Source organism: Sus scrofa, chromosome 1, assembly GCF_054392235.1.
Source record: "Sus scrofa isolate SSC_HxYL_T2T_F1_AM1 chromosome 1, Sscrofa_HxYL_maternal_Yorkshire_Landrace_v2.0, whole genome shotgun sequence".
In the NCBI taxonomy this organism is placed as follows: Eukaryota; Metazoa; Chordata; class Mammalia; order Artiodactyla; family Suidae; genus Sus; species Sus scrofa.
The window spans coordinates 197,411,983-197,433,741 of NC_139383.1; the positions used below are offsets into that span (position 1 = coordinate 197,411,983).

At 41.1% G+C, this 21,759-nt stretch overlaps 1 protein-coding gene across 5 annotated transcripts in view; it reads right to left on the bottom strand.

Annotated features, from left to right (window-relative positions):
- Positions 1-908: 908 nt before the first annotated feature.
- Positions 909-21,759, bottom strand: part of CCDC198 (coiled-coil domain containing 198) — a 35,348-nt gene continuing 14,497 nt past the window's right edge. For 2 of the 5 annotated variants that reach the window (XM_005659996.3, XM_084981960.1), the window contains exons 3-6: positions 20,291-20,377; positions 18,295-18,393; positions 17,086-17,245; positions 909-1,274 (exon numbers count right to left, since the gene is read on the bottom strand). In XM_005659996.3, the coding sequence (XP_005660053.1) occupies positions 1,039-1,274; positions 17,086-17,245; positions 18,295-18,393; positions 20,291-20,377 (582 nt within the window). In that variant the 3' untranslated portion in view covers positions 909-1,038. Of the gene's footprint in view, positions 1,275-17,085; positions 17,246-18,294; positions 18,397-20,290; positions 20,411-21,759 lie in introns of all 5 variants that reach the window. The other 3 variants (XM_003121826.4, XM_084981952.1, XM_084981971.1) reach the window with 2 other exon arrangements.

Consider the following 21,759-nt stretch of genomic DNA (forward strand, 5'->3'; position numbering starts at 1 on the left):
AAATCTGCATCCTCACAGATACTAGTTAGATTCGTTTCCGCTGAGCCACAATGGGAACTCCCTCTCATCTCTTCGTTTTATGAGACCTGATTTGCTTTTTAAAAATATGATGGGGTGGCACGTTTCAAAGATGGATTGCAGTAGACCACACTTTGGAATTGATGCCCTGTACAGCCCCCTTTTCATTGCCTGTGAACTGGCCCATGACTTGCAGTAACCAATAGAGTGTGAGGAGTCGTGGTGATTCGGGGCCCATTCCAGGGGTTAGATTTAAGAGGATTGGCAACTGCCTCTTCCTCCTCTGGGGAAGTTTGCTTTTGGGAGGCCTGGGCTGACATAAAAGCAAGTGCAATACCTTGCAGGAGAGGGCACTTCAGGAATCCATGTGAGGAGGCCTTGGGATGTAACAGAGAGGGGGCAAGGTCAGCGGTCTCAGTGTCTCCTTGAGTCTCCAGATGGCTGTAGTCCTAACTTCTATCTGACTTCAGCTGCATGGAAGACTTCAGAAGAGACCAGAAGAAGAACCCACCCCTCTGCAACTGAGCCCAGCAACCCACAGAGAAGTGGGCCAAGAAGTGGCTGTTATTTAAGCCCCAAAGTTTGGAGGCAGTTGGTAATGCAGGATAATTAATATATCTCATCTTTAATCTTTTTTTTGTGTGTGTGTGTGTGTCTTTTTGCCATTTCTTGGGCTGCTCCCGCGGCATATGGAGGTTCCCAGGCTAGGGGTCGAATCGGAGCTGGAGCCACCGGCCTACACCAGAGCCACAGCAACTCGGGATCCGAGCTGCGTCTGCAACCTACACCACAGTTCACGGTGATGCCGGATCGTTAACCCACTGAGCAAGGGCATGGATCGAACCCGCAACCTCATGGTTCCTAGTCGGATTCATTAACCACTGCGCCACGACGGGAACTCCTCATCTTTAATCTTAAGCCAACTGGTGTCCTCAGGATAATTTATATACTAACTTGAAGAATTTTTACAGGAAAGCAGGCTTTCAATGCACTCCATGTCTAGGTTAGTGAAGAGCAGTATTATTCCCGATCAAAAAACTCATCAAAAAGTGGGATTCTCTCTGTCCTGGTCCTCACCAATGCTCGTGGTTTCTTTTCAAATTTCCCCAATTCATCTGAGTCAGAGCTGGAACTGTCCCAGAGAAGCTGTCCCCGAGCCTCTTGTTCATGGAGCCATGTTTCCATTTTGCCAGTTTTCCGGGGACAATAGTCATTCCTTGGTTGATGTTCCAAAAATTCTGCATTTTGTGAATTTCCTACAAAGAATTAAAAGTTCATTTATTTTTTTTTCCCTTGACAATGATGAATTTGTTTAAATGCTTAGGCTTTTATGAATACAGAATAATCTGCTTGGTGTTCTTTCCAAAAATAAATACCACACATACATTCATACATACACATACACACATATTTTCAGCTAAACCGTTTGAGAAATGCAGAGTCACTTCCTCCCAAAATACAACACCGCACATCTAAAAACGAGGGCGATGTTCCTCTGTAACCTTGGTATAAATTATTACTTTGGATATTTAAAATTGATATAATATTTTTTCTACTGTATGGTCCATATTCACATATCCATGGTTGTCTCAATAATGCCCTTTATAATTACTTTTGTTTGCCTGTTTGTGTTTTATTTTTAAAATTTTTTGAGAGTCTGTATTTATTTGTTTGTTTGTTTGTTTCTTATGACTGCACCTGAGGCATACAGAGGTTCCAATGCTAGGGGTCAAATCGGAGCTACAGCTGCCGGCCTATGCCACAGCCACAGCCGTGACAGATCCAAGTCATGCCTGCGAACTGCACCACAGGTCATGTTAACGCTGGTTCCTTAGCCCAACTATGCAAGGTCAGGAATCGAATCTGCATCCTCATGGATACGAAATTCGTTTTCACTGAGCCATGACAGGAACTCATATTTATTTATTTTTTTATTAAAGTATAGTTGATTTTCAGTGCTGTGCTATTTCTGCTATATAGCACAGTGACCCAGTCATGTGCGTGTGTGTGTGTGTGTGTGTGTGTGTGTGTGTGTGTGTATTCCCTTTCTTATAGTATCTGTCATTATATTCTATCTCAAGAGACTGGATATAGTTCCCTGTGCTATACAGCGGGACCCCATTGCTTATCCATTCTAAAATGTAATTGTTTGTGTCTACTAACCTCAAACTCCCAGTTCATCCCATTCCCCCCACCCCCTTGGCAACCACAAGTCTGTTGACTAGGTCTGTTTCTGTTTTGTAGATAGGTTCATTTGTGCCATATTTTAGATTTCACATATAAGTGATATTTGTCTATCTCTTTCTTACATCACTTAATATGAGAATTTCTAGTTGCATCCATGTTGCTACAAAGGCATTATTTTGTTCTTTTTTATGGCTGAGTAGTATTCCACTGTGTATATGTACCACATCTTAATCCATTCATCTGTAGATGGACATTTAGGATGCTTCCATGTCTTGGCTATTGTGAATAGTGCTGCTACAAACATAGGGGTGCATGTATCTTTTTGAATGAAAGTTTTGTCTGGATATATGCCCAGGCATGGGATTGCTGGATCATATGGTAGTTCTACATTCATATTGCTTTGGGTAGTATGGCCATTTTAACAATATTAATTCTTCCAATCCAGGGGCATGGATATCTTTCCATTTCTTTGCATCCTTTTTAATTTCCTTGATTAATGTTTTATAGTTCTCATTTTATAAGTCTTTCCTAGGTATTTAAATTTTGGGGGGAAATTTTGAAAGGTTTTTTTATATTCATTTTCTAATATTTCATTGTTAGTATACCAAAATGGCAACCAATTTCTGAACATTAATCTTGTACCCTACTAATTTGCTGAATTCTCTTATCAGTTTGAGTATTTTTGTGCAGAGTTTTCTATATGTAGTATGATGTCATCTGCATGTAGTGACAATTTTACCTATTCTCTTCTAGTTTGGATACTTTATTTCTTTGGTTTGTCTGATTGCTATGGCTAGGACTTCCAGCACTATGTTGAATAAAAGTGAGAGTGGGCATCCTTGTCTTGCTACAGATTTTAGCAGGAAGGCTTTCAGATTTTCACTGTTGAGTCTCATATTGTCTGTGTGTTTGTCATAAATGGCTTGTATGTTGAGGTACATACATATCCTCTGTACCCAGTTTGGTAAGAGGTTTTTTTTTTTTTTTTTCATAAGTGTATGTTGGATTTTGTCAAGTGATTTTTCTGCATCTATTGTGATGATCATGTGGTTTTGGACTTTACTTTTGTTAACGTGGTGTGTTACATTGATTTGTGTGTGTTGAACCACCCCTGTGAACTTGGAATGAATGCCAGTTTGTCATGGTGTGTGATCTTTTTTTTATGTGTTGTTGGATTCTGTTGAATAAAATTATGTTGAAATTTTGCATCTATGGTCATCAAAGATATAGGCCTATAATTTTCTTTTTTGGTAGTATCTTTGTTTTAATTTGGTGTTAGGGTGATGGTGGCTTCATAGAATGTCTTTGAGAGTGTTCCTTCTTCTTCAATCTTTTGGAAAAGTTTAAGAAGGATCCTTATAAGTTTTTCTTTGTATGTTTAGTAGAATTTGCCTATAAAGCTGCTATCTGGTCCCTGACTTTTATTTGTAGGGATTTTTAAGAATTACATATTCAGTTTCATTTCTAGTGATTGGTTTGTTCAAATTATCTATTCTTGATTAATTGTTGGTGGGCTGTATGTTTCTAGAAAGTTTCCCTTTCTTCTAGGTTGTCAAATTTGTTAGTATATAATTGTTCATAGTAGTCTCTCTTTTTTTTATTTCTGCAGTATCTGTTGAGATTTCTCTTTTTTTCATTTCTTATTTTGTTTATGTGGGTTTTCTCTTTTTTTCATTTCTTATTTTGTTTATGTGGGTTTTCTCTTTCTTCTTCTTGGTGAATCTGGCCAGAGGTTTGTCAATTTTTTTTACTGTTTTCAAAGAACCAGTTCTTTGTTTTATTAATTTTTTCTATTTTTAATATCTATTTATTTCCTCTCTGATCTTTATGATTTCCTTCCTTCTGCTGACTTTGTTCTTCTTTTTCTAATTCTTTTAGGTGGCAGGTTAACCCACTGAGCAAGGGCATGGATCTCGAACCCACAATCTCATGGTTTCTAGTCGGATTCGTTAACCACTGCGCCACAATGGGAACTCCCTCTTTCTCTCTCTTTCTCTCTTTCTCTCTTTCTCTCTCTTTCTCTCTCTTTCTCTCTCTTTCTCTCTCTCTTTCTCTCTCTTTTTCTCTCTCTTTCTCTCTTTCTCTCTATTTCTCTCTCTTTCTATTTCTCTCTCTTTCTCTCTCTCTTCTCTTTCTTTCTCTCTCTGTCTCTTTTTCTTTCTTCCTTCCTTCCTTCCTTTCTTTCTTTCTTTCTTTCTTTCTTTCTTTCTTTCTTTCTTTCTTTCTTCCTTTCTTCCTTTCTTCCTTTCTTCCTTTCTTCCTTTCTTCCTTTCTTTCTTTCTTCCTTCCTTCCTTCCTTCCTTCCTTCCTTTCTTCCTTTCTTTCTTTCTTCCTTTCTTCCTTTCTTCCTTTCTTCCTTTCTTCCTTTCTTCCTTTCTTTCTTCCTTCCTTCCTTCCTTCCTTCCTTCCTTTCTTTCTTTCTTTCTTCCTTCCTTCCTTCCTTCCTTCCTTCCTTTCTTTCTTTCTTTTCTTTCTTTCTTTTCTTTCTTTCTTTCTTTCTTTCTTTCTTTCTTTCTTTCTTTCTTTCTTTCTACCTTTCTTTCTTTTCTTTTCTTTCTTTCTTTCTTTCTACCTTTCTTTGTATTCTTTTCTTTCTTTCTTTCTTTCTTTCTTTCTTTCTTTCTTTCTTTCTTTCTTTCTTTCTTTCTTTCTTTCTTTCTTTCTACCTTTCCTTTCCTTTCCTTTCTTTTTCTTTTTCTTTTTCTTTTTCTCTTCTTTTCTTTTCTTTTCTTTCTTTCTTGCCACACCTGCAGCATATGGAAGTTCCCAGGCTAGGGGTTGAATTGGAGCTGCAGGTGCCAGCCTATACCATAGCAACACTCAATCTGAGCCACATCTGTGACCTATGCTGCAGCTTGCATCAATGCCAGATCCTTAACCCACACAGGGAGGCCAGGGATCAAATGTACATCCTAGTGGACACTATGTCAGGTTCTTAACCTGCTGAGCCACAAGAGGAACTTGATTTTTCTTGTTTTTTTTGAGGAAGGCCTGTATTGCTATGAACTTCATTCTAAGAACTACTTTGCAGCATCCCATAGATTTTGTATGGTTGTGTTTTCATTGTCATTTGTATTGAGGTATTTTTAATTTTTTTCTCTATTTGTCATTTTTTTTCTCATTTCTTTTCCTGTGGTTGATTTCTAGTTTTATGCCATAGTGGTCAGAGAAGATGCTTGAAATGTTTTCTACACTATTAAATTTGTTGAGGTTAGTTTTGTGCCTCAGTATGTGGTTGGTCCTAGAGAATGTTCCATGTGCACCTGAAAGGAATATATATTCTGACTTTTTTGGATGTAGTGTCCTGAAAATATCAATTCTTACTGTTCTATTGTGTCATTTAGGATATCTGTTGGCTTTCTGATTTTCTGTTTTGAAGATCTCTTCATTGATGTGAGTAAGGTGTTAAATCTTCTACTGTTATTGTATTCCCATCAATTTCTCCTTTTATGTCTGTTAGTACTTGTTATATGTATATGTGTGCTCATATATTAGGGGCATGTATATTGACAAGTGTAATATCTCTTCTTGAACTGATCATTTTATCATTAAAAGGTGTCCTTCTTTATATTTGTTTATGAACATTGTTTTAAAGTCTATTTTGTCTGATAGGAGTATTGTGACTCTTGCTTTCCTGTCATTTCCATTTCCATGAAAGACCTTTTTCCAGCCCCTCACTTTCAATTTATATGTGTTCTTTGCCCTAAGGTTAGTCTCTTACAGGCAGCATATTGTAGGTTCTTGTGTTTTTTAATCCAATCTGCCAGTATATGTCTTTTGATTGGAGCATTCAGTCCATTGACATTTAAGGTAATTCTTGATAAATACATATTTATTGCCATTTTAAACCTTGTTTTCCAGTTGATTCCATGTTTCTCCTTTGTTCCTTTCTCTTTTTTTAGTTGGATGATTTTATTTTATGCCTGTGTCCTCTTTTTGGTTTTTGTGAATGTGTTGTTTGTTTTTGATATGTTGCTGCCTTTTTTTTTTCTCATACATTAACCCCTTCCTATATATGCTTGCCTTAGACTAATATTCATATAGGCTAAAACACATTCTAAAAGAAAGGGTCTAGATTTTCTTACTCTCTTTCCCCACATTTTATGATTTTGATATCCTTTTTTACATCTTCATGATTATTCTTTTGCTGTTCCTTGTGTTTATCAACACTTTCACAAATTTTTTTTTTCTTTTTGATTTGTACACTGGCTTATTTAAGTGATTACTTTCTAATCATGATTTCCTCTATCCTTTCCAATCATGATTTCCTCTATCCTATAACTATTTACTTCTTTCTTATTTAGAGGAGACCTTTCAATATTTTTTTTAGATTAGATTTAGTGTTGCTGTGTTCTTTTTATTTGTGTGAGAAATTCTTTTTTTAATTTCTATTTTTAATGATAATCTTTCTGAGTAGAATATTCTAGGTTGCAAATTTTTCCCTTCTAGCACTTTGAAAATATCTTGCCACTCTCTTCTTCCTTATAGTGTTTCTGTAGATAAATCAACTGATAGCCTTATGAGGGTTCCCTTATAATTAAAAAAAATTATTACTCAATGAATTTATTACATTTGTAGTTGTACAATGATCACCACCATCCAATTTTATAGAATTTCCATTCCACACTCCCAGCGCATCCCCCCCATCCCCCAAACTATCTCCTTTGGAAACCATAAGTTTTTCAAAGTCTGTGAGTCAGCATCTGTTCTGCAAAGAAGGTCAGTCTGTCCTTTTTTTCAGATTCCACATGTCAGTGATAGCATTTGATGTTGGTGTCTCATTGTCAGACTTCACTTAGCATGATAATTTCTAGGTCCATCCATGTTGCTAAAAATGCCGGTATTTTGTTCATTTTAATGGCTGAGTAATATCCCATTGTGTATATGTACCACATCTTCTGGATCCACTCCTCTCTCGATGGACGTTTAGGTTGTTTCCATGTCTTGGCTATTGCAAAGAGTGCTGCAATGAACATTGGAGTACATGTGTCTTTGCGAGTCATGGTTTTCTCTGGATAGATGCCCAGGAGTGGGATTGCTGGATCAAATGGTAGTTCTATGTTTAGGTTTCTGAGGCATCTCCATACTGCTTTCCACAGTGGTTACACCAATTTGCAATCCCGCCAACAGTGTACTAGGGTTCCTTTTTCTCCACACCCTCTCTAGCACTTATCGTTTGTAGACTTTTTGATGATGGCCATTCTGGCTGGTGTAAGGGGGTACCTCATCGTGGTTTTGATGTGCATTTCTCTAATAATGAGTGATGTTGAACATCTTTTCATGTGTTTCTCGGCCATCTGTATGTCTTCTTTGGAGACTTGTCTGTTTAGATCTTCTGCCCATTTTTGGATGGGGTTGTTTGTTTTTTGGTATGGAGCTGCAGAATGTGTTTATAAATTTTGGAGATGAATCCCTTGTCAGTTGATTCACTTGCAAAGATTTTCTTCGATTCTGTGGGTTGTCTTTTCATTTTGTTTAGGATTTCCTTTGCTGTGCAGAAACTTTTAAGTTTAATTAAGTCCCATTCATTTATTTTTGTTGTTACTGTCATTACTCTAAGAGGAGGATCTGAGAAGATGTTGCTGTGGTTTATGTCAGAGAGTGTTTGGCCTATGTTTTCCTCTAAGAGTTTGATAGTGTCTGGTTTTATATCTAGGTCTTTAATCCGTTTGGAGTTTATTTTTGTGTATGGTGTTAGGGAGTGTTCTAATTTCATTCTTTTCCATGTGGCTGTCCAGTTTTCCCAGCACCACTTGTTGAACAGGCTGTCTTTTCTCCATTGTATATCCTTGCCTCCTCTGTCATAGATGAGTTGGCTGTAGGTGCATGAGTTTCATTCTGGGCTTTCTATCCTGTTCCACTGATCTATATTTCTGTCTTTGTGCCAATACCACATGGTTTTGATGACTGTAGCTTTGTAGTATAGTCTGAAATCAGGGAGCCTGATTCCTCCAGCTCCACTTTTCTTTTTCAGGATGTCTTTGGCTCTTCTGCGTCTTTTGCGTGGGTTCCCTTATAATTAACTCTTTGTTTTCCTCTTTCTGCCTTTAGAATCCTGTCCTTTAATTTTTGCCATTTTTATTATAATTTTTCTTGGTGTAAGTCTCTTTGGGTTCAACTTGTTTGGGCCCCCCTGTGCTTCCTGTATCTGAATATCTGATTCCTTCTTAAGATTTGGAATGATATGGAAAGTTTTCAGCCATAATTTCTTCAAATATATTTTTCAGTTCCCGTTTCTTTTCCTTCTCTTTCTGGAACCCCTGTTATGTGTAGATTGGTACACTTTGTATTATCCTACAGATCTTTTATACTGCTTTCATTTCTTTTATTTGGTTTTTCTGTCTGCTGTCCTGATTAGGTGATTTCCATTATTCTATCTCCAAGTGACTGACTTGTTCCTCTTCATTATTCATTCTGCTATTTGATGACTTTACCCCAGTTTTCATCCCTGCAAATGAATTTTCTAATTTTTCTTAGCTCTGTCTTATAGTTTCTAGTTCCTTTTTAGAACAATCTGTCTTGATTGTGATGATCATTGTACAACTATAAATGTAATAAATTCATTGAGTAATAAGAAAAATTAAAAAAATAATAACCTGTCTTACTGTTGATATCCATTCTTCATTCCGCCAGTATTTTTATCACCTCCTTTTTGAAGTCAGTTTCTGTTAGACTGCAGAGGTCTGTCTCATTGTTTGTTCCTTCAGGGGAATTCTCCTGTTCTTTTAACTGGGAATTATTTCTGTACTTCCTCATTTTGCTTATATTATTCTTATTCTGTGAGTTTAGGGGACACAATTATCTACTATAGTCTTAGAGGACTATTTTTATACAGGAGTGTCTTGGATTCTTGGATGGCTTGTGAGGGTTTACTGCATTTTTTTTGTGTGTGTGTATGTGTGAGAACAGCTTGTGGTTTGGATGCTTGCTAGAAGCACTCTTCCCTCAGTGTATGCAGGCTGTTATCCCCTTGATAGGGGTGTGCTGGTGTATGGCCTATGTGTGCTTCCAGGGGATGGAGGCAATGGGCAAGGCCTGTAGCCAGTGCCTGTTTGCTGTGCCTGTGACAGTGAGGAGGACCTATGGGGAGGTGGGGTGCAGACTGCTCCTGGTTGAAGGGCACTGGGAAGTGGCACTGACCCTAAGGGAGGGTGCCCAAAGCCTTTAGTAGTGGCAGCAGCAGGCTGTGCACCTTCTCAGGGGGTTGAGGGCAACACATGGCACTCAGCTGTAGGGCCCTCCACTGTGGTGATGACTCCTGAGGTGATTGGGGCTACAGATAGTGCCTGTTCACAGAACCTTTAGTAGTAGTGGGCCATGCACACCTCAGGAATCTGAGGTGGCTGTGGTGGTTTGCACTCCCCCACCTCCACCTGCACAAGAGGCACCCCACCACCTGAGAGCCCACCCATGCGCAGAGAAAGATAGATGTTCCTATGGAGGTCTCACCCTTCCTCCTCTCGCCCTCCCCAGCAGTGGCACCCTGCTTTTCCTGTGGGCCAAACCTCCTCCTATATTCCCTTGGCTGTGGCACACTGCTCCCCAGCCCTTGGCGCACCACTCCCTATCCCCTCAGGCTATCTCCACACAGCCAGCCCTAGTCTTCTTTTTAAAAAGACCTCCAAGATCTGAGTCTCAGTGCCCAGCTCCCACCCGAGTGTCTCAGGTTGTGGTGCACTGGGTGGTGGTACCAATGGTCTGTGTGGCTCTCTCTCTGCTTTGCCCCCCTCTGACTGGCTGCTGTGTTTTTCTCCGAGGCTTTGAGGTTCCTGTTCTCTTCAGGCTGATCTCATCAGTTGGGTGGCCTCCCAGGGTGCAGATTGCCTTCCTCTTTCACAGCTCCCTCTCAGGAGTGTTGGTCTTGTCCTGATTCCCTTTTTTCCTGTTTTCTTCTTTTTTCATTTCATGCTACCCAGTTATGTGGAGGGTTTCTTACCCTTTTCGGAGGTCTGAGTTCTTCTGCCAACATTCAGTAGATGTTCTATGTGATTGTTCTACATGTAGATGGTTTTTTGATGTGTTTGTGGGAGAAAGTGAGCATCACGTCTTATCCCTCCACCATCTGGATCCCACCTCATGTTCAATTTTTTAGATCCAGGATCCAATTTAGGATCATAAGTTGAATTTCCTTTTCTGGTCTCTTAGTCTCCTTTAATTCAAGAACACTCCACTATCATTTTCTTCTTTCTACCCTTCTCCTTCCTTTCTTCCTTCCCTCTCTCCCTTCCTTCCTCTTCCTCCTCCATTTCTCCCCACTTCCTCTTTCTCTCCTCCCTCCACTCCCTTATTGACTCTCTTCCTCCTCCCCCACCTTCATTATCTTCTTTTTTCCTAACACTGACATTTTAAAGAATCCAGGTTAATTTATGGTAGAATGACACTTAATTTGGGCTTCTCTGTTTCCTTGTGATTAAGGAGAAATATTTTTGGCAAGAATTTTGCACAGGTGATGTTGTCTTGAGCTACTTATTGAACAGCTACTATGTGCTAGGCATATATTGTACACCTTGCCTAAGCTGCATATAAGCTCTGGCTTAATATCAGAATTACCTACAGAGAATTTTAGAGAAACAGATGCCTGGGTCACACCCCAGACCTACAGAACGAGGGAGCTCAAAATGTCTATTTTTGGGAGAAGAGATTTAACTTATTTTTTGGTGTGGAATTTTATGCATTATATCTTCACTTCAGCTTTTTATTTAAGTAGTATCTGAGGCCCTTTTAGAATGCACTTCAGAACAACATGGCTTTATTCAAGGAAGGTGGATTTTAAGAAAAAATCTCAACGACCACGAACAAGCTTGGAAAATCATCCTGGGTTAAGTCCAGGTTTTCTCTTCAATCTGACAGAATCAGCCATAACTTTCTGGAAGTTGTCTTAATGATAATTGTTTATCAAATCTTATGGCATTTTTTTAAGCCCTTGATATCTGAACTTGCACATTGTTATAAAAGAAAATCAAGCTCTGTTTACACAGTACTGACCAAAAAACAAAAACAAAAACAAAAACAAAAAACCCCACAAAAAACTATAGTTAATTTATGCCTCTTTCTCCTGAGCTGTTTTTTTTTTTAAATGTAAATAATTAGACACTTCCCCTTTGATGTCTCCTGGCAATAAGTCAGCTCCACCTTCTCTATCTCAAACCTGCCTCTTTTCCCAGTTACCCTCATCCAGCCCACACACCTATCTTGGCCCGATCATCTTTCTAGTTCTTCAGGAGAAACCCAAGAATCCTCCTGGCCTCCTCACTTCCTCCATGCCACTCAATTCATCATCAGGTTCTGCCACTTCTTCCTCTAAATAAGCTTGTATCTGCCTCCCTTCCCTCCTCACTGTCACCCTCTCTCCTGGTCCAGACACCACCTCTCTCTTACAAACCTGCTATGTATTTAGAACTTGTCTCCCCACATCCTCTTCCATTCATTTCCCATTATTCTCCACAGTGCAGAGTGATATTTAAAATATCAACCTAAGAGTTCACTTACCTGCCCTTTCAGTGGCTTCCCATTGATCTTAAGACTGAAGTCAAAGTCTTTATTTGACCTGATTTACAAGACTGTGTGCCCTAGACCCTGACTATGCCCCCAGAACCATCACTGATCACTCTCTATCTGACCTTTTCTTTTCCATCTGATGTCTAGAATCTGTCAGGCTCCTTCCCACTCAAGAGCTTCTGCACGTGCTCTTATCAGCCACAGTTTTGGATGTTCTAGGACTCCATTTCTCACATTCATGTGCTCACATCCCCCCTTCATCCAGCTCCTTCCTGTCTCAGCTCAGATATCTCTTCCTCACAGAAAACTTCGAGCTCCTCAGATTAGGAGGTCTCCCAGTTATATTCTCATTGGACTTTCTTTTGTTCATTGTCTGTGCTAGATGTCCACATCTACCCCATTCAGTAAATGTTCAATGAGTAAATGAATACAGGAATGAACAGTGAATCATCAGAAAATTTTGGGAGGCGGGAAGTGTTGGTAACTAGGACCTGGGAAAGGCTTCATTCATTGGACCCAGGGAGTGCCAATCTTCTCTGCTCTACAAATGAGCCTGATCTATTTTAGAAGCATCACTCAGATGGAGAACAAGGATTTTCTGCTGACTGGCGGCAGCAACTTTGAAATAGGAAGAGAACGTTTGTTAATGGTGGGATCTAATGTAATATTAACAATAGCTTGAGTCTCGCAACACTCCTGGTGTTATGATAATTCAGGTCTAAATTTTGTGTGTGAGGCAAAATTCACATGTTCAGTTTCATCTTTGAATATCCCTTAGTCACTCACAAAGCATTACATACAAAGTTTTATATACAAAGCATTAAAGTTTGAGAACTTCTAGGAGTTCCTATTGTGACTCAGTGGAAATGACTCCAACTAAAAACCATGAGGTTGTGGATTTGATCCCTGACCTTGATCAGTGGGTTAAGGATCCAGCATTGCCATGAGCTGTGGTGTAGGTTGCAGATGCGGCTTGGATCCTGCGATGCTGTGGCTTTTGTGTAGGTCAGCAGCTTTAGCTCTGATTAGACCCCTAGCCTGGGAACCTCCATATGCACACACACACAAAAAAAGTTTGAGAACTTCCATGCTAGCTATCTTATTACTTGTTACATTTTGATAAATCTCTGTTTGTTTCTTTATGGTGGCTAGACTTAAAAAGTGAACAATATAACCCTTAAAACCTAAATTGGTTTTGGGTGAGCAGAGTAGAGGAAAATGTATCTCCTGCAAAATTAATTTGGGGAGAGAGGAGAGAAACAGAGGCCAGTGGGTGAAAAATATGGCGTGATTTTAAGTAGTACAAGGATCATACAAAGCATTAAAAATCTTTGATGGTTATATATTTTATGGCATGTGTTTTAGGAAAATGTATTGCCACTGTATCAAACCCATAATTTAACAGTTAATTCAGAAGCTTGCAGCAACCCTGGATCCTTAACCTGCTGAGTGAGGCCAGGGTCACACCACATCCTCATGGATACTATCTGGGTTCTTAACTCGCCAAGTCACAATGGGAACTCCCTATGCATATTATTTCAAGTTTACATAAATTCTGCATAATGGACACAAAGCTTTATTCCCATTTACAGATGTGGGAATAAATTCGGAGAGGTTAGACAGCTGGACGTTATCTATAATCTCTCTCTCTCTCTCAAATAAAGCTATATGAAGAAATATGCAGCTAATATTTACTGAGAGGCTACTGTATACCAGGCACTGTGGTAGGAACAAGAAAAGATTCTGGCTCTCATGGAACTTCAATTTAGTAAATGTACTGTCAGGGTTCAAATAAAGGACTTTGATTCCAAGCCGTCCTTTTTCTACTCACTAGGCTTCTGGAAAGGGTAGGAACTGCATCAACATGTTAAAACTCGTAGAATTGGAGTTCCCATTGTGGCATAGCAGAAACAAATCTGAATAGGAACCATGAGGTTGTGGGTTTGATCCCTGGCCTCGCTCAGTGGGTTAAGGATCCGATGTTGCCGTGAGCTGTAGTGTAGGTCGCAGACATGGCTCAGATCCCATGTTGCTGTGTCTGTGGTGTAGGCTGGCAGCTGCAGCTCTGATTTGATCCCTAGCCTGGGAACCTCCATATGCCATGAGTGCGGCCCTAAAAAGCAACAAAATAAAACCTCGTAAAATTACTTGCTTTGAAGAGTGATGTTTACTGTGTAAGTTATGTGTCATCATATATTACGATGTATGTAATTGATTATGTACAGATGTATACATAATAGATATAATTCATTATGCACATATGTGTAAGGTGTGCCGTTTTAAATAGGGAGCAGAAAACATGGAGTGACTTTTGTTGCACAAAAGACATGAAACTCTCATCCTAGCTTCCAAAAGAGGAAACAAGAATGGACACATATAGCCTTAAATAGGAGACTTCAGGTAGGGAGAACCTTAATCACCAGAACCCAACTAGCAGAACACTCACGGAGGCTTATGGTCTTGGCTACGTTCCACATCTATGAGAAAGCAAAGTGAGGTGCTTTTGGAAGACAGAAAGAAATCAACGACGCTACTTGAGAAGAAGTTGAATGGAATCATTCCTTGAGCACATGCCTATGGAGTGCTGAGGTCTCTGGCTTGGCAGAGGGAAGCCTTCTCCTGAGAGAGAGGGTTGAAGGGTCCTCAGCTCTACATTTGCAGACATTCTCAAGGTTGTCCAGGACAGAGCTCTGAGGCACTGGAGTCCTGCTGAGTCTACATGAGGAGGTGGGTGCAAAAGCACCCTTTGGAGTCAGAAAGACCTGGCCTTGTATTCTGACTCTGTCACCTGGGGGCTAATAGTAACTCCTACCTTATAGGTTGTATAAGGCTTAAATGTGATAATTCATGGGAATTCCCATTGTGACTCAGTGGTAGTGAACCCAATGAGTATACATAAGAACTTGGGTCCGATCCCTGGCTCCGCTCAAAGGGTTAAGGATTCAGTGTTGTGGAGAGCTGTGGCTTAGGTCGCAGATGTGGTTTGGATCCTGTGTTGCTGTGGCTGTGGTGTAGGCTGGCAGCTGTAGCTCTGATCGACCCCTAGCCTGGTAACTTCCATATGCTGCACTTGCAGCCCTAAAAGGACAAAGAAAAAAAAAAAGTGATAATTCATGTTAAGGGTGGACCATGCTGCCTAGCTCTAGAGCAAGCTCTTAATAAATCTTAGCTGAAATGAAATAAAGCAACTTTAAAAAGTATCAGCAGAGCAGAACCTCCTTCTCCATGAGCCACACTGCTTCTCCTGCCCAGCACCTGCCCCCCTGAACTTGCAAACACTTCACCAATCTTGGTTTTTTTGGCCTGACCTCAAGCAATGACTCTCTGTGTCTAATTTTAGCTGAGGCACTTTGCTTGGTTGTTTTGCCAGTAGTTTTTTAAATGGTAAAAGTTGTTTATCTATGTGACTGCACAGCAGATTTCATTCTGGGGCTCAAGAGTAAAGGTTAAATAGATGCCCCTAGTAGATTTTCAATTGTTCAGCCTTTTCTTATTTAATTCACTTATTGATTAACCATCTCATTCCTCTGAGCAGGGGCAGTGTCTCTTTCAGCTGGTGTCTTTGCATCTGAGAAGCACAAGCCCTACAGACACTTGGCCAGCATTTTTGTAGATCTCTCAGTGGTCAGTCTTGCTGTTGGGATTTTGGCCCACAGCACAGCAAAACAGTATCATACATTTGCAGTGGTGGGTTTTCTCTGAGGGGAGTCCAGACAGGGAAAATTTAATGGGACTCTAATTAGGGTTGGGGTGACATAGCACAGAGTTTGTGAACACAAATGTCTATTGGAAATCACAGAGTGGTCTGAGACCACCAGGCAACTTGGCCTGGCTGCAGTGTGGTGGCTGTGTGTGGTAAAGGCAGGAGATGAAGCCAGGAAGGTGGGCAGAGGCTGGGTTGTGAAGGCTTTTAGAGTTTATGGTAAGAAGTTTAGACTTGGTCCTCAGGCTGATGGAGACTCACTGGAGGATTTTTTTTTTTTTTTTTTTTAAGCAAGAGAGTGATAAGGTCAGATTTGCATTTCATGAGATTATTCTTGTATTAGTGCAGTGCTTTTAGGACACTACTGTGCTTGAGAATCATCTTGGGATTTTGATAAAATGCAGGTCTCCTGATTCAGTAGGTCTTGGGTGGGGCCTGAAATCCTGCATTTCTGATAAACTCCCACGTGAGACAGATGCTGCTGGTCTGTGGACAACACTTTGATGACCACGTAGAGCAGTGGTTCTTCAACTTTAGGGGCATTGGGATCATGGCAGGTGAGGGTTGTTAAACTCAGATGGCTGGGCCCCACTCCTGTGGTTTCTGCTTCTGTCACTCTGGCTGGAGCCCTGACTGGTTCCCTGGTAAGGCTGGTGCTGGTGGTCCCCATAGAGGACCCCTGAGGGTGGAGGGTTGATAGAAGGAGGGTAGAACCTGAGGGAGGAGGGTGGTCAGGAGGTTGTGGCAATAGCTTCGAGGTGACATGACCACCTAAGGGCATGAGGAGAGAGGGGGCAGAGTTCAGCTCTAGGTGACATCAAGGAGACTGTGTGTCTGACCATCTGCCAGAAGAGGGAGCCACAGGGGTGGGAAGGTGCTGGGTCTCTGGCACCTGAGTGACACAGAGCGTGGGGAACACATGCACAGTGGCAGCAGAGGCAGCATGAGTAAGCCTGGACAGGGCAGCGATGCCACGTTTACTTTTAGACATTCCGAATGTGCAGAGGGCTGCAGGGGAAAGTGCAGGAGGGGAGAGTGTCTATATGCAGCACCAAACTGCTCAATGCCACTTTGCTGTTTAATATCTCCAGGTGCTTCATTCTCTTTAACTGTAAGATGAAGCTCTTCTGCCTTTTCTCCTCATAAGAAGGGTGCCGGATTGCCGTCATGCATGTAAAGTACAGTATATTTCTTTCTTTCTTTCTTTTTTTTTTGGTTTTTTGTCTTTTAGGGCTATACCTGTGGGATGTGGAGGTTCCCAGGCTAGGGGTCAAATCAGAGCTACAGCTGCTGGCCTACACCACAGCCACAGCCACATGGGATCTGAGCCACGTCTGCGACCCACACCACAGCTCATGGCAATGCCAGATCCTTCTCCCACTGAGTGAGGGCAGGGATGGAAACTGCGTCTTCATGGATGCTAGTTGGGTTTGTTAACCATTGAGCCACGACAGGAACTCCGAATAGTATATTTCTGAAAAAAGATGTCTCACCATAGCGCAGAAGCTTCTGCCATCCAGAATTACATGACAGCATGCCCATTATATTCTAGGAAGGAAAATCTCAGCAGAAGCCCAAGGACGGCTCTGTCCTTCCCCACTCTACCTCAGAAGTGTATTTGATGAAGTTTTTAAAACACATGAAATAATTTATTTTACTAAAAACATTACATGACTTACCTGGACTTCTGTTCAAGGTTTCATCAGGCAACGAGATTAGAGAGTCACCGTCATCATTTCTTGGGATGCTTTGAAGGATTTTCTTGGTTTTGTGGTCCCTCTGTCTCTGCTTATTAATTTTTGCCTCCTTGTGAAGACTTTTCTTCAGTTCCACTTGGACCTGAAATGGACCAGCTATAAACATTAGAGTTCTCTCCCCAAGTTACTTTCACCAGAATAGGTCAACAGATCAGCCACTTTGCAAATCATGTGTTTGACATCTGTGATCCTCTAAAGAGAATCGTTTTTTTTCCCCGTAACTTTTTCCTTTTAGGCGATACGACAATTTCCTTCATATGCAGGTTTGTTAGGAGAAAGGGCAGCATGCTTTTGAAAAGATGAGGACCTTTGTAAAACCATTTCTCTGCAGGCTAGCTGGTAAATCATAAATCTAGCTGATGTGTTTGGAATTGTGCAAGTGACTTCAGGCTTATTCACTAGTGTGAGGAATTTGGAATGACATCTACAGGAGACATTACTGTAAAGGGGTTCGCTACAAGAGATCTTGCTTGTAGGATGATTCTATGGCACAAACTATAGAGAGGTGCTTGGGTATCAAAATAAAGACCAACTCATCCCCTTCTGTTTTTATTAAACCAAGAAAAATGATCTAACCGCATTTTCCTACTGGAGCCAGAATGTCACGGAAGCAACAATTAAAAAAAAAGAAGAGAGAGACTCAGGAGTTCCTCTTGTGGTTCAGTGGTTAATGAACCTGACTAGTATCCACGAGGATGCAGGTTCCATCCCTGGCCTCCCTCAGCACGTTAAGGATCTAGTGTTGCCATGAGCTGTGGTATAGGTCAAAGATACAGCCTGTATTCCACATTGCTGTGGCTGTGGCATAGGCCGGCAGCTGCAGCTCTGATTCAACCCCTAGCCTGGGAACTTCCATATGCTGCACTTGCAGCCCTGGGAAAAAAAAGAGAGAGACTTGAGACACAGATAGATCCTTGAGAGGGCTGAACACAGAGAAAAGACTCAGCAGTGTTGGTAACAGAAAGGGTCTTGCTGTTTCAAGTCCAATAGTTGAAACTTTGGCTCCAGTGACTGAATTTAAAATGCCAGGTAAAGACTGGAGATGAATGTTTAATTATATTCATGTGCCAGGGCAGCTGTTCTGTAGAGTAAATTTGGTAAATATGACACTCTCCTCCTCCTCATAGTTACCTCTTGTCTTTTACGGTTCATTTCCAGCATTTGCATCTTATGTAAATATTGTCTTTTCCCAGAAGGGTACGTGGGAATTTGCATATTCTTTTCCAGTTCCTGCTATGAAAGATGACACACTCGTTAGCATGGGGGAGTTAGTGTCGGCCTCTGCAATCCACAACTTGAAATCCTTTTCGGAACAGAGCAAGCTCTTAATCAATCAGTGATCATAATCCATAGACATCTTTTGTGATGTCAACAGTGGGTCACTGCAGCTCCCTGACAAGTCCATAGCCCAGCTACCAGTGAATGAAGTGGAAGTTTGCTATGTGTATCATGTTGTCTCTAAGGTTCCCAGAGAGCTTTGCAAACCTTGAAATATCTTCCTGCATCTCATAGTGATGTCAAGATATCCCTTCCCCTGTTGACAGATGATGTAACTCTTCCCAGAAATGTATTCTGGTTGGATGAGACATGCTTCTCTCTTCCTGTCTCGTATGCCATTGAGTAATTGTCTGGTTATAAAATTAGAGGGGAGCCACTGAATGGTGAAATGGAAACTATTTCTGTAAATGGAAGCTATACCCATATTCCAAGATAAACCCTGTACACTGCAGTTTAGGAAGAATTTTTTTATTATAGTCGATATGCAGTGTTCTGATAATTTCCAATGCACAGCAAAGTGACCCAGTCATACACACACACACACACACACACACACACACACACACACACACACACACACACACACACACACTCTCTCTCTCTCTCTTTTTCTTATATTATTTTCAGTCATGATCTATCCTAAGAGACTGGACATAGTTCCCTGTGCTATGCAGTAGGACCTCATTGCTTATCCATTCTAAATGTAATCATTTGCATCTACCAACCCCCAATTCCCCGTCCATCCCTCTCCTTCCCCCTTGGCAACAACCAGTCCGTTTTCTATGTCTGACTGTTTCATGGATCGGTTCATTTGTGCCATAATTTAGATTTCGAATATAAGTGGTATCATTTGACTATTTGTTCTTCTCTGTCTTACTTCACCTAGTATGATACTCTCCAGTTGGATCCGTGTTGCGGCCAATGGCATTATTTTGTTCTTTTTTATGGCTGAGTAGTATAGGAAGGACTTAAAGTGGATTTTTTGTGACTTGAGTTCTCCCCCAGTGCATCATAACCTCCAGTGGGACAATATGGACAGTGATTGATGGCAGCCAGGGGTAAATACACACTCATTCATCACTTGCTGTGGCTTGGAAGGGAAGAGACATGGCAGCCAGATGTGATCAGTGGTCCCTTTTATGTTGCCCTGTGGACAGTGATTATGTTGGCTGACATGAACCTCAGGAACCTGTGAGCGCTGTCACCATCAAAAGCGTGGCCTTGAGAATCTACAAGTACCTGGACATCTTTTATCAAATCAGCCAGCCAAACATAACAGCATCTAGATGACTCTGAAATGAGCCCGGAAAGTGTGGAAAATCTATTCCTATGTCAGTTTTTTTTTTTTCCCCCACGTGAAGGGATTTTTCTCAGTAGAGTGTGACAAGATTATAAAAGGAAAAAGCTCTACAGAAGACCCTTTCCAGGATGACTTTTTGGGGAGGTTGTGGTCAAGAAGCCAGGAATCACTTATAGATATGACTTCCTTCCCCTGGGAGCTGAGAACAAAGAATAAGTTTTAAACTGAGGGAAAGAATGAACAGGGAGAGTTATGCTGCAGTTTTCACAAATCTGAACACTTCTAGAATCACCAATTTCCAAATAAAATTCCTCTCTCTCCTCTACATCTCTTTGTTTTCACCAGGTGGCAGAGAAGGGCTTGGCATTCATCTGAGAGGCAAAAATAATCACCAGTTTGAGGGAGACCCAGGAGAGAATGACTAGTTTTGGAAAGTTCTAGCTCTGAATGACGTGATAGTTTGCTTTGCCTTTCAAGTCTTCTGCGCAGGGAGTTTATGAAAAGGCTGCCCGCAGTTGCCCACCCTCTCCAGGTTTTGCTGCCTCTCACCTTTGCCTTTTGAGTCCTCGCAGCTTCTTGCTGGCTCAGGAGTCTTTCAGAAGTCATTACTTGTGGCAGGTCAATGGGTTCAAGCTTCTAGAAGTCCAACATTTAAAGCATTCAGCATTCCTCATGCCATGAGATGATGAAACATAAAAGCCAGACATTAAACTACCTTATCACTCCGAACATATTTCTGAGAGCACACAGGGAAGGCAGTTTTGACAGGGTTAGTAATGACTGTGCAAAAGGCTTTTCAACCTGTCTGGGTTCCTTAGTCTTCCACTGCACTGTTGGCAGTGACTCATTCATCTAAATATTGGTCAGGCAGTTAAAGGACTAGAGACCATGTTTGTCTACATCAAAGGAACACATCCACAGTTATTAAACAACAAGGGTCTTAGAATATGAGCGATGAAAGAGGCAGAAGGAAGTTTATTTATCCCTTAATTTCCCAGCTAAACTATTCAGATCCTTAGGAAAATGACCTGTTTTTAAAATTTCCAGAGAAGTTCCCTCAGCCTCCTTAGTACTAATCACTCACTCGTCCTTATGAGGCACATTGAACATGGAAGTGTCATGTGCTAATAAACCTCAGATAGGGATTTTTCCAGCAGGGGCTTGGCTTTATGGAGATGATGCTAGAGTTTTAAGAGGTCGCAAAGACTATGCAGCATTTGATGAACTGGCAGATCTGCCTCCAGCCCTACTTATCTCTGATGACTTTATGTTCCATACTTGTGTGCCAGCAAGTGGATGAGTAGGCTTGGGAGACAAAGGCTAGTCTTCACAGACTTTTCCATGTAGCCCTCAGAGGGAACGCACCTAGCCAATATCTTAATTTTGGACTTTGAGCTTCTAGAACTGTGAGATGACACATTTCTGTTGTTTTAAGACATGTAGATTGTTATACTGTGTTATTGCAGCCCCAGGAAACTAATTTAAGGGCAGAGGGGAAAGCAGGCAGCCCAAGAAAATTTCCTGGGGAAGTAACTTTTCAGCAGAAGTTGGAAGATGCAGAGATTTCAGGGTATTAAGGTGTCCAGGCAGAGAGAGCCACATGAGCAATATCCCTGAGTCAGGAAAGAACATGATCTTTTGGAGGAACAGCAAGAAGTCAATGGGCTGCACTTGAGAGTGAGAGAAAGAGTGGCTCAAACAGGCTGGAGAGGCAGGGAGGAGCCAGCTCAGGCTGGCTGATGGACCTTCTGAAGACAACTCTTTTAGAACAGTGAGTAGCCATTGACACATGTTAAGCAACATATTGATATAACTACATTGTCTTTAAAGGAAATGATCACTCTAGCTGTTTGTGGGAACTGGACTGAAAAAGAGCAGTTAGGGATGTGGGTGAGCAGTTAGGAGGACAAAGATGATGGGGGGAGGGTGATGGGTCTACAAATATTTAAAATGGAGCAAGCAAGATTTGGTATGGTTCCTGAAGCTGAGTGAAGTGTCCAGATGACATTCAGATACAT